This window comes from Scomber scombrus, chromosome 8 (assembly GCF_963691925.1).
Source record: "Scomber scombrus chromosome 8, fScoSco1.1, whole genome shotgun sequence".
Classification (NCBI taxonomy): Eukaryota; Metazoa; Chordata; class Actinopteri; order Scombriformes; family Scombridae; genus Scomber; species Scomber scombrus.
The window spans coordinates 15,065,055-15,078,410 of record NC_084977.1 but is presented as its reverse complement, the minus strand read 5'-3'; the positions used below and the strand labels follow the sequence as shown (position 1 = coordinate 15,078,410).

At 41.3% G+C, this 13,356-nt stretch overlaps 1 protein-coding gene across 2 annotated transcripts in view; it reads right to left on the bottom strand.

Annotated features, from left to right (window-relative positions):
- The window catches only part of elavl4 (ELAV like neuron-specific RNA binding protein 4), a 74,187-nt gene that overhangs the window by 19,194 nt on the left and 41,637 nt on the right, over positions 1-13,356 (bottom strand). Inside the window, exons 5-6 of one of the 2 annotated variants that reach the window (XM_062423771.1) lie at positions 4,973-5,076; positions 1,080-1,230 (exon numbers count right to left, since the gene is read on the bottom strand). In XM_062423771.1, the coding sequence (XP_062279755.1) occupies positions 1,080-1,230; positions 4,973-5,076 (255 nt within the window). Of the gene's footprint in view, positions 1-1,076; positions 1,231-4,972; positions 5,077-13,356 lie in introns of both variants that reach the window. The other variant, XM_062423772.1, reaches the window with a different exon arrangement.

Here is a 13,356-nt window from a genome sequence, read left to right as displayed (position 1 = left end):
TTCATTCCTGTGTTTAGGATGTAGAGGAATGTGTAATTGAGCATGTTTATTATGCAGCTTGTGCCTCTCATGTAATCACTGACCACGGCGCCCTCAGCTGGGGCAGTGGTCAGACAAATCGCCTATTGGGATCTCTCACTCACTAAGCAATGCTTGGTGGATAGTAAGGCTGATCAATAAGATTGAAATCACTTCACAGTATTAACACAAATCTCTCTCCAATATTGATATCACGTTATGGTGAATGTGTGAAAAATCTGATTGATGTTCAGTGTAATGAACTGTGTCCCACTCTTACTGCATTGCCAATGTTTGTGGTTGTCAATGCTTTACTCACATTCTGCCACTACCCCATATCGTACTTATCTTTTACTGCTTTCTTTCACTGTATCGCAGTGTATTAACACAAATAGGATTTTTTTCTGTATGTTTGTGCAGATGTAAAGTCAGACAGAAAGTCACTGCTGTCAGACTGTTTTATGCTTATGTGGTCATCTTAATACACTGCTTCTATGCACAAATGAAAGGAGGACAGTATAGTACAGTATTGTGTAGCGTCAACATTTTTCAGTTTGATAAGCATCGGCATAAAATAAACTTCAAACCTGAACTGTAACACCAGAGTTTATGATTTACAGTATCAGTAGAGATAATCAACCAAATATATGTCATGTCCAGTTGCTATCTTGAATTTTCTGAAGAAAATGTTTCGCTACTTGAATAATGGTTGTGTGTTCTTCTTGATCCAGATGCACAAAGGAATCTGAATACTATAAATAATATAATATAATATAAAAAAGATGATATAAGAGGCACAAATTGAGACTAATATCTTTGTGTCAATCAAATTACTGCACAATGCACAGAAAAGACAAACAATTTGACAGTGCTCAGGAATTAAACAAACAATGCTTTCTGTTTACAAAATGTGTGATGAGTAAAACATTTAGTTTAACTGAAGTTATATGATGCACACACATAGTACATATAGTATGTAAGCGTGGGCTTTTTGTCTGCCTGGTCATGTGTGTCAGTCTGAAAATGTATAAACAGAGGAGGCGCTGCCCCATGGATACCTGTGACCTGGTCGACAAGGATGCGGGAAGTGATGATGCGTCCATACTGGGAGAAGAGCTGCTCCAGTTCCTTCTGGGTCATGGTCTTGGGCAGGCCGCTTACATACAGGTTGGCGTCACGGATGGAGGCTGAGCTGGGTCGTGCATATGACACCTGTGAGAAAAGGTCTTAGGTACATTAATACTAAATTAAGGCACCAGTGCTTATTGACTCATTAACATCCCAGGAGGTTCATATCTAAACAAGATAATAGTGTGAGAGGTAGGATTTTGTGTCTGAGTGTGTTTTGGATGGGCAGGCATGGGGGTCATTTTCTTTAGGGAGGAAAATATGACTGTATTTTGTTAGTACACCTTGCTTTGGGGATTATTGTCATCAGGAAAATATTTAGCTCCTTAGAACACAAAAGATAACACTAGAGTAGTTTTCTGAGAGAGGCAGAGGAAACTTTGTTTCACTTTGAAAGGACAGCTTAAGTAGCCAGGGGAACATGATTAATAGTATTATGAGTGAACAAAAAAGTCACTTCATTCACCGTATTGATTTCAAGCATTATTAAATTATGAATGAATAAGAGGTAAGGGTGAATACATTGTGATTGCAGATGTCTTTTTCAGTGGGCAATTTAAGACATTAGCAATAAGCCTAAAAGTAAGTTAACAAAAGCCTTTAAGCTTTTCACCAAGCACCATTTAGCCTTGTAAACTCCGAAGAGTCGATATCACAGTTCAGTTTTATTAAGCAGGTATAGAGTATGTGTGAAACTTTGAACATATTCTCTACTGCAGAGCATCTGTGCTTGGAGTAAATTATTGCTTCTGTGTCCCTTCACAAATCTCTTTTATGCAGTGCTGCAAAATCACATGCAGACGTACACACACACACACACACACACACACACACACACACACACACACACACACACACACACACACACACACACACACACACACACACACACACACACACACACACACACAAATCCATTACATTCTTGCCCTTGCACTGCTCTCCTGGACAGCAATCTCACAGAGGGAATAAAAAGACTTCCTCATGTTACCACTCACCCACACAATTTCACTGGGTTCCTCATTGTCACACGCTGGTCCTCCTCATTTCCACACACGTGCTTCTGCGAGCACACATGCATAAACACGCGCGCACTCACAGCTTTCGGTGCTGTTTTTCAGTCATTCACATTCTTCTACCTCGAATATTCAGCGTGTCAACGTCTTCTCTAATGGGTGCATATAGCTGGAGCTGAATGACTGGTTATTCTGTGTTGTGCAGCTCCCAGCAGTATAGCTCTCTGCCCGTGAACTTTTTAGTTGTCAAACGTTGTCCCCAAAATCTTCATGCGTAGACCCGATTTTGCTCCAGCACAAATTGTGTAAATCCCATTACTACTGCTGCTGTCTGGAGCAGCTTTCCCTTCTACTACTTTCATTACCTCTGACATGTGGAGACATAAGCCATCAAATAAGGTTAAAGTCAGGCAAACATGGTGGATATGCAGTCATATCCTTGAGCAACAGCATGGAAATCCTGCTGAACTCTAATGGTGGGAGAATGGGATTGAGAACAGCTGGCTTTCCCCATGTCTCACTTTTTTCTGTCTCTTCTTTTTCAAATCTTCCTTTGGCCTCTCTGCTCAGCTCCTCTGTCTTCCTCTTCCTTTCTGCATCTCTCTCCTTTTTCGCTGCCTGGATCTTTTCCTCCTGCTTCTCTCCTTCCTTCCTGCTTGCTGCCTCACTAAACCTTTCTTTTGCTTCCAGTTTCTGTTTCCCCCCCCACACTCTTTTCTTCTGTGTGCAGCTCTCCCTCATTTTCTCTCCCTGTCAACCAACTCCAGATGTCTAATCCATTAACACCTCCTCAAGCTGTGAGCAGTATTGTGTACAAGTGTGGTGTGGTGCGTGTGTGTGTGCAGGAAAGTTAGAAAAACTGTAAGTGTGAAGATTAAGCACACGCTGTATAAATGTGTCTGAGATTATATGCATGCGTGTCACTGTGAGCTTCTCTCACCTTTGGCATGCTGCTTCCCCTCACACCTCAGTGGGGAAGCAGCATCGCAGCCATCGCTGACAAAATCTGAGGTGTCATGGCAGAGGAAACCGCAAAGATCGCCTGAGAGCATGTGAATCTCTGGGCCAAGTGTTTCCTCACAAGTGTAGTGGCAGAGAGTGGGAAGGGTGTGACATGAAAGAGCTACAAACTTAATTTTAGAATTACCATGCTTTAATTTACCTTGTTAGCTTAAGGGTATTTCAGTCTGTTGTGGAGAAGGAAAGCAAGGAACTAAGGCTAAAGGAGGGAGGAAATGAAGTGTGAAAGAGCGATAGCGCCAGACAGAGACGCAGACTTGTCATCTGTCATTAAGAAGATCACCTTTGTCTCAGGAACAACTTGAAGCAACCTCATGTGTTATGAGTGTGAAAATCTATGAACTCAGACTGTTCCACTAGATAAAGACCTCATGATTTTCACACCATATATATACATATAAATGACCTTTAGCTTCGCCCAATCTTTATAAGGAAAAAAGCCTATTTTCACTTAATTATCCAAATTGACTTGCTTTGTGTTATAATATCAAATATCAAAGATACCCCTTCTCAATATGAATACTGTTGTAGAAACAGAATTGTAGTCCTTTTAAGATTGGGATATTGCAACTATTGATTTCTAATCTTATATTGCATATCTGAGCCACATGATTACATTTACAGGCCTCAGTTTTTTAATGATAACTTGGTCATAAATATTTGAATTTGAATATGTATTAATATAAAATATGTACACAGGGTATCTCTGTGTACATAACACATGTATTTCAGCTCATCCAGACACATCAGATCACCACAGATCCCACCTCAAACAGAAAGAAAGGCATACTTAAATTCACTAATACAACACAAGGGTACATTACACACAAATACTCTCTTTGGCAGAAGTTAGATCAGAGCCAGGCTGCTGTGCTGAACTCAGGCCAAGCCGGACAGCATGTACTGTCTAGGGACTGGAGGGATTCTCTGAGGGATTCCCCCATTCACAACGACAGGCTAATCCCATCCTATTAGATTAGATTAGATCAGATTAGATCAGATGACTGGAACGTGAATCCAGGGATTACCACAGAGCAACAGATTATTGCCCAGCCTAACAGCAACAGCATATCAGCGGGCACAGAGCGGAGGGGATGATAGTAGAGGATAGTCGAAGAGAAAAACCTGTTTGTAACCAACTGCTTGCAAGGTTTGATTTTTAAGTGTTCAAAACAGGAGGGATGTGGACTGGAGGAGGGACAGCGCAGCATTGGCATTGATTTATCTGTCTTTTCTCCGTGACAACCACCATCAAGCCTGCACATTAGTCATGCCATTAAAATGCACTAACAGAGCCCTCAATTATTTTGGAAAATGTGATGATTGACGTGTTTCTTCCCTTTCACTCAGAGATATCTATATAATTTCACCTTAACATTTTGACATTTAGAAACTAATTAGCATATCAGCTATAGTCACAAGCTTTTTAATGTGTCTCTTTGATTTAGATGGTCTTTTTATTTCTGAGGCTCGCTGCACGTTAATCCCATCTCGCCCTCAAGCTCATTTACAAACAGCATCACTATCTAAAGAGCTCTGAGAAAGAGGAAAGCAGCCTCATTATTTAAGTTTACCATGACCTCTATAACTTTGTGAAACACATTTGAGTTTTATCGTGGATTATCTAGTTATTCGTTTTTATAATTGGCAGTAATTCTTTTATAATTTTATAATCAGCGGTAATTAATTTCTAATTATTAGTTCTAATTGTTTATTTTAAGAAATGTGTTTTGTACTGAAAACAATTAATGTTACAATACACTTGTTAAGCTGTGACTGTTGTCAGTTACCTTGATTGTTTTGGTCTGAAGTCTGAGTCCATTTAACGTGTTGATGGCTTTCTCTGCGTCCTTTGGATCGATGTAGTTGACAAAGCCGTAGCCCAGACTCTGACCTGAAATGCCAGAAGGAGAGAAAGAAAAGCTTTTAAAATGCAATCCCCATAAATTCTTGTGTTGCTACAATTAGTTTACATACAGCAAGAAAACATCTCAATTTTATACTCATCATCAGTACTTATAGGGTACATCTCAAGTGTATTATGTGATATTTCCTCACTCCTTGATCCTCGATCCTTGTTTGAACCATAAGTCATTCCGGTCTGCCATCTTAAAGGCTGCCTCAGAGCTCTTATTTCTGCTCTGAAGGGTGAGGATCGAGAAGCAAGGAATGATCTCCTAGAAACCATGAGTGAGGATACACCAGAGCAGCCATTATGGAAGTCTTTTACCTGCTGACATGCCCCTTTATTGGCTATCAGTTATTGATTGGATGCTGCAGCTGACTGGACTGATCTGACACATAACATCACTGTGGTTTCATACCGGAGTGGAGACAGATAACAGTTTCAACTGAAGTTGATCACTCCAAAAGTTGTGTCTTATTTTTCTGATTCACCATCTAGTTAAAAATCTGTTAATTGTAGAATCATACATCAACATCAAAAATATTTTATTTCCCCCATTATCGTTTATTATAGATAACATTAAAGTAAGAGATTCTGTATAACAGTAACATATGCATTTTAAACACATTATATATTTTCATATATCACAATATTTTATATATTTTCAGTTATCATGATTTCCATTCAGTCACATGTGAGGCTGAAAATTGTTGAGTGTCAGGGTTGATATGAGTTGCATCATTTCAATTTTAATACATCATTTCCCGTGTTCAAAATACACCCTAGTCTTATTCTGGGTTATTAAGTGGTGATTTCACAGTCACAATATCAGACACAAATAATTCATAAATAATATAAACACACATAATCCAGATTTTTATTCATGTGCAGGTGTTTGTTAAACAGGAAACAGGCTGCAGAGAGAAAACAGCTGCTCTGGCAGTGATAACTGTGCACCTTTATTAGTATTAGCACAGTGCACATGTGTAGACACAAACTCCATCAGAAGTCTATACAGCTGTTAAAGCTGACTAGCAGCTGATCAGCTGTGATCAGAAACGGATATCGCTTCACATGATGCTTCAACGGAAAGGACATCACATTTCTCTAAAAACATATTTCCATCTTTCTGCTCTCCTCACATGGTTTGCGTGTGTTTCTCCACACATCCTTAGTGGACGTAAGTGATGGAAATATGGATTAAAAGACCTAAGATGTACTTATGGATTTGAGAGGAGACATAGGGACATTATTAGAGGAGGATATATTTCTGTTAGGTTAGGGGTTTACATTTATAAAGTCATGCTATATTTGACACTGACTAATAATCCTATTCATACTTGCAAACTGTTTAGTCTGACAATGAGATTCCATGAACAGAGTTTGATCCCTGGTACTTTTTTCCATCCCAAAAAACTAAAAATGTATACCCAGCCACCCTTAGATATCACATTTTTTTTTCTGGAAAATCCTTTACAACATCTCTTCATCACTACCAACCAGATCACAGTGATTCCTGCCTAGAGCACCAAGAGGTTTGATGTGACTTTTGTCAACTATGTGTCAAGTAAAGCCTGCTCTGATGCCACAAGCCAATCCCACAGACTTAAACTCTGCAACATGTGATGAATGAAGCTCCATCTTTTCAGGTCATTTTCCCCCTCAAATGATTGTTTATATCTTTCCATGAAATCCATCCTTAAAAAAACTGATTTTGCTGTCATCATATATCATCCTGGTCAAATAAAGAAAAACTATTTACCAAAAAATAGCCTCTGGAAATTTCTTCTTCCTTTTTTTTGCTCAGGATATTCGTGTCTGTGAATGAATGCCTGAAATATAAATATTATGGATATCATAAATTAAACTCAGATTCTTTGTGAATCATGAGAGAGGGACTCAACCAAGCCCCAGCAAATAAAGCATCACAGTAAGTACAAATAACATATTTGTTACTGTCTTTGCAGCTGGGCAAAACGAGAGAAAAAATACCACCCCCATTTCCCTCTAAGCTCAAAGTGTCTTAGATAGCAGACTCCCTTTGAGTGTGAAGCAGGCCTGACATCTCCCAGTGTTTCCCCGACAGATCAAGCTTTTCAAGAGGCGTAGGACTTTAAACGGACGCCTCCAGCCATCAGGGCCTTCAGTCGGCTAGTTTTCAACAAACAGCCCCTATCCTCTAACACCACACACAAGCACAAAGAATCCCAGTCTCTAATGGGAACAGACAGCGGTTAGTCAGAGAGAAAGTGAATCACAAAATATGGAACATGGCTGTTTCACAAAATAAATACATTTGAGCTATGGATATCACAGTGCAGAACAGCTCAGCAGCAAGCAGTGGAAGGTTCAGGGGGGACTTGTAGTCCTAACATCAAACAGCTGATGATTTTCTCTTCTTCTCTCCTCCCTCTCTTCTTCTGGATTAACTGTGGATTATCAGACGCTTTCTATTGTTAATTAAAAACCTGACATCCTGGAGAGACTACTGCTATTTATAACTAACCCTCCTCTCTTCCCTTTCCCCCTCCTCCTCCTTTCTGACTCTCAGCTGACATCAGGTGTTAAGTTTGGCAGTTTAAATATAACTCATTTTTGTGGCTCCTCTTTTTTTATTATTATTATTATTATTAAATAGTGTATTCAGAACAGAGACCATGAACAGATCAATTAATTGAATGAGTTGAAATAAAACTGCATGTAGTTTTAGCTTGCCAATAAACAATAAGATTGCCCATAAAGAGTCATCTAAATTACCCGGTAGTGTATGATGATAAATTGAGTATTTTCCCCCAGATAAATGTGTTAAATATCTCAAATATCCAACTATAACTGTTCATGGGTGCATATATAATCTACACTGAGATTAATTTCCAGATGGGTGCAACAGCTGAGAGCCCGATACTTGTAATGCTCCATTCCGGCGTTCACCATCTCTCCAACCCTCGCTTCCCACTTTCCCATCACCTTCCTCACCCCTCTCCCTCATCTTCAACAAGAAATGTGAGGTTCGACAAGCGCAGCTACCAGAAGGTTAGCTGAAAATGAAGTTTTCTGGCGAAGAGCACTCATGCAGGGCAATGTAGATGGGCTGGCTGGTGCTTAATGGTACCGAGACACTTAGCACTCAGAGAGCTGTCCAAGCAGCCAAACGGGGCCAACCTGGCAGCCATAGATGCTGCTTCTGTATAGAGGGGCACAGTCTCAGTGTGGATTGTCTATATGTTTGTGTGGTTAGTATGCAAGTGTGGGCATGCACAAATGTGAGTCAGCAAAGGATTTTAGTCTCATAACAAACGTAATAATGTATTTACGTTGGTTATAGCCCGGATGAATGTGGTATTCTGCAGCTGCTATATGTAAATGATGTGTTTATGGAAGTTTGTGTGCACACACTTTCAATGAGTGTGTATGTTGTATGCATGGGGAGCTTAGGCTGGTATTGGCATATCTGCCCGCCCCCACTCTCATTTTCACTCCTTCTTTGGCAAGGCTGACGGCCTCCAGGGCTGGAGGGAAGAGGGTGGAAGCGAGACTTGCTGGCTGGCATCAGTCCCCAGGTGAGCGGGGAGATGAGGGGAGACAGAGGGAGACATCTGCCTGCAGCATCAGGAAAACTCTGGGAGAGGATTCCACCCACCATTTCCAGCCTGCTACGGGGCAGCTAACAGGAGGGAGCCACAAGCAAACTGCCTGGCTCCCTGGAATCTACACGGTTGGGTGGGAGACGTACCGCCAACGCACTGCACTGGCAGATGTACACACACGTGCACACACGTTCAAGTAAACATGGAATCACTCAACAACAGAAGCACACAAACACACAAACAATAAAGTATGTCCTCGCAGTAGGACAACGAAGAGTGGAGTGGCTGGCGTTTAACCAGTGAATGTGTCATTGTGTGTGCGTCTGGAGGGGGGTTGTAGTTACTAAACCATTTAGTGAATGTCAACACTGAAAGGATGAAGAACAGAGTCTATTTCCATCCTTGCACGCAGGCATATACATGTATAGGCACAGGCGCTTTTGTAAAAGGTTTTCCATCAGTAACCTACTGTATGCCTGCATAGCAGGCAGTGTGGTTGGCCTCATCTTGTCACAACACCTGCCTGTCCACTGCCACACTCCCCAGCAGGATCAGCCCTGCATGCTGCCTGCACTTGGATCACACCATCACAGTGCCCTGCCCTGTTCCAGCTCAACACACTGCAGTTAAGCACAGTTCAGAGACAGGTTTAAATGGCCCAGCATCATTCAGCCTAGCATGCTGTCTTATTGGAAGGGAAGGAGAAAGCCAGCTCATTATTAAAATGCTAGACAATTAACCAACGTAAAGATGATGCAAAACTGGATATGGATAAAAATGTTTGTAAAATGTATCCATGCATTCACTGCTGTTCAAAAGTAATAGTCATAAAAATTCAACGAGTTATAGAAATGTTATAGAACAGAATTTAGAAGTGTGGGATGTCAGCTGATGTTCACCAAGCTATAATGTTTATTGTGTTCACCATCTTAGTTTAGCATGTTAACATGCCAACAATTTGGTACTTAGCACTAAACCCAAAGTGTAGCTGCGGTTTATAGGAATGTCATTAGATTTGCAGGTATTTGGGTGTAAATCAAAGTATTGGACAAATAATAACTTTGACTAGATGACTACCAGGGCATCACCATAGTTATTGTCATGGTGACACTGCAAATATCTGCTCAAAATTTCATTGTGCTCCATCTCACAGATACCATGCCGCTAGCCAATTTGCCTGAAAAGAGTCTAAAAACCACAAAGAGAGTTAATAGACAAAAACTGTATATTGGTAAATTAAAGTTACAGAAAAATACATTCAGAAAGTACAGCATCTGAGGAAATATAGAAAAGCTATTAAAGATGCATGATTAATAGCCTCTAATGGGGTTGTAGCTAACAGAAAAATGTTGCCTTGTGCTGATCAATTAGCTTAATAGATACAACTTATATATTTTAATTGTCAGTTAAAACCAAGAACCCAAATGATGCATTGCTCTTCATAATGGCCTTTTAATGAGGTTAGATATTCACTTGCGTTTGATTTGTCAGCTGCTTAAAGTGACAGTTCTAACGATTCAAGAAAAAGCTCAGAAGCAATGAAAGGTGGCCTCCTAATAAAAATTATGTAAATCTAATAATGGCAGCGCTCTTCTAATAAAGAATGTGCCCAAATTTGATTTATGTTAAGTATATAAATGTAAGGATCTGTGGTTGGTTAATATTAGATTGTATGAGTATGCTTAGGCACTTGAGCCCCTGCCAAAAACTACCAGTCTTCCTAATGACTCAAAAAGCTCGGCAGCAATGAAAGGTGGCTTCTTAATAAAACATGATGTAAATCTAATAATGGTGGAGGTTTCATAAAAAAGAATGTGCCCCAAAATCTGATCTATGTAAAGTATATAAATGTAAGAAATCTACGGTTGGTCAGTGATACTATACTGAATGAGTATGCTAAGACACTTGTGGCTCTGCCAAGAACTAACATGACACATTCTATAGGTTTACCACTATAGCACTGCAGCGCGTTATCACTCAGTGCCTCATGTCCAGTTTCGCTAATAGACAAGCCACATGTGGTAGGGGAGTGAGAAGGTAGGGGCTAATTTGGACCCACCTCCACTCTTTTGGTAGACCTTTTGTACAATCTGAAATAAATTGTATAGGGAGGTGGGCATGTTTTACAGTGGTAAAATCACTGCTATTTCTAGTGAGTAGCTCTTTGGTGTGTTGGCGAGGTGTTATGACTAAGCCATTATTTGTTTCCTGAGGAGCAGCAGGTTGCCCGATGTGTGAGATGAGAAAATGAGTGTACTTCGAGCGGGTGTCCTGCCTGCTGGCCCCACTATGTAATTTCACCTTTTCTTCCCCCCTCTATACACACACATACACACTAGTGCATGATTCAAAATTCACGCTGATGCACCTATATATACATGGAAGTGCATAAGTAGGCACAAACAAAAGCATAATAGATGTATGCATGTTTATATTTAATTTTCAGGCATATAACTGAGATAAACATGTGCAGCACTGCAAGGCGCACAGTAAGGTACACAATTGTCCTGTAAAGTTCACATGTAAAAGTCTCCAGTTGCATATTGCCTGTCATTATTTTGTGCCTTTTTGTTGTATTATGTGACTAAGAGCCCTGTACCTCAGACATGAAAGCATCTTCATCTCCTGCTATTATCAGGCAAGGCTCGCACAACGCACTATAGACTCTTTGATCTAGAGTGGTAGCTACCAAATGAAACACAGTTGCTAGAACCCTCAATTTTACTCCGTAACTTGCTAAAATCTATTGTTGTCAACACTATTTGCTGCAAGTGTGTAGTTATTAGTCAAAAATTAATTTGAACTGCCCACACTATGTTGTCAAAAGAGATATTATAATATTGTACTTGGGGCAGAAGCATTCTGTAGTGGCCATACAACTGCAAACTTGTTTAAATTCCAATTAAATTGTTTCTTTCTTTGTCGTCTGTTCTTGTGTATTTTATATATTTTTCCATAACAATGAGAACACACTGCCCAACACATGGAAAAAAGCTTTGCAAGAATTTGAAACAGTCTAACAAAAAAAAAAAGATTAAAATATCTATGTGAAAGGAGCCTTAAAGGCTACATATAAAATATTTAAGTTGTTCCCACAGTCCCACACCCTGTCAGCAGTGGAGTCTGTCTGTCATTCAGAAGTCATGGGAGGATAGACGCATCGAAAGGGGCAAGGGGGGAGTTGCAGCATGCAGGGATCATCAGAGCTGTGAGCCGGTGATGCTAACGCACCTTGATAGGACAAGCTCTCTCTCCCCAGAAACAGGCAAACCCAGTCGGTCAGTCTTAAATTTAGCAACATTTTAAGATGATTTTTTTAAAGGGGGAAAAAAAATTCAATTTGTCAAAATAAATGTGTCACAGTCACTGCCTCCATCTTCTCTCATCCTGACGTTTTGCCCCTTGCTGCTGCAGCAACTTGAGGTGGTGCTATTTTTGATAGGCCAGCTCTACCAAACATTTGGAAAGGTGCCCTGTCACCAGCTTCATGTCAAAATGCACTTCACTTACCTTAAAAGAGGGTCAGCTCTATACAAAATAGGGAAAGGGAGTTGAGTGAGTTTGCAAAAAGATGACGACCAGAAAACACTACACTACAGTGTCTCAGATAATAGCAGTACAGTTAGTGCATATCATGAGGCATATATGAACCTGTTTAAATAAATAAATTCATAAACAGAGCCACATCCCCCGCACACATATCTACTGTAGATCCCTCTCCCACTCACTCATTCAACACATCTTTCCCTCCTGGGTTGCTAAGGTAGCAGCCACTGTTGCAGTCAGGAGGCTCCCACTCTCAGTTCCCAAGGCCCTGCTTCCACCAACACACACATAGACACACACTTGCCCACGTAGAAGCTCAGGGACAAACACACACACACACACACACACACACACACACACACACACACACACACACACACACACACACACACACACACACACACACACACACACACATATACACACACATACACACATACACACACACACACACACACACACACATGAACCACCCCCTCGTGGTGGCTCCCTGAGCCTTGGGGCCAGTGGACTGCTGCCTGCAGTGTGTGGGCTGGCTGGCTGGCTGTGCAGCTGAGAAATGGAAGGCAAGCTGACAGACAGAAGAGCCCCTTTAAGTCGTGGATAACCCTGTTACGTCAGGATTGCAGAGCCTACCCTGCTGCACCTGCTTGGACTCCTTCTGAGAGCACAGATAGTGAGCAGCCACAATCCATCCCCAGCCCTGCAGCACACATGCCAGGGACAAAGGGAGTGTGTGGCTCTCTCCTGCCCAGGTACCATGCACTCAAGGTGCAGGGTCGAGGGGCGAGGAACCAGCCCTGCGGCACATCCAACCTCTGGATCAGAGGCCAACACAGGGGACAGTCACAACCTCTTAGTTCCATGTAAAGGGCAGTCAGAGTGGAATAAGGGGACAGAGGCAGTCTGAAGTGAAGTTCACAAAAGCAGCAGTACAGCCAAGCAAGCTCTCAGGACGTCCAATGCTGGGTCCTAAGCAGAGCGAGGAGGAGGAGGAAGAGATGGGGGGGAGCGCTAAGAGAAGAGAGACAGGACGTTCTTGGGACCTGGGACTCTGAAACTTTAATGTGTGTCTGCCTGCTTGTGCCTGCACTTCTGAGCCTGGCAGCTCTCTTAATACCTGGCTTTGGAGATG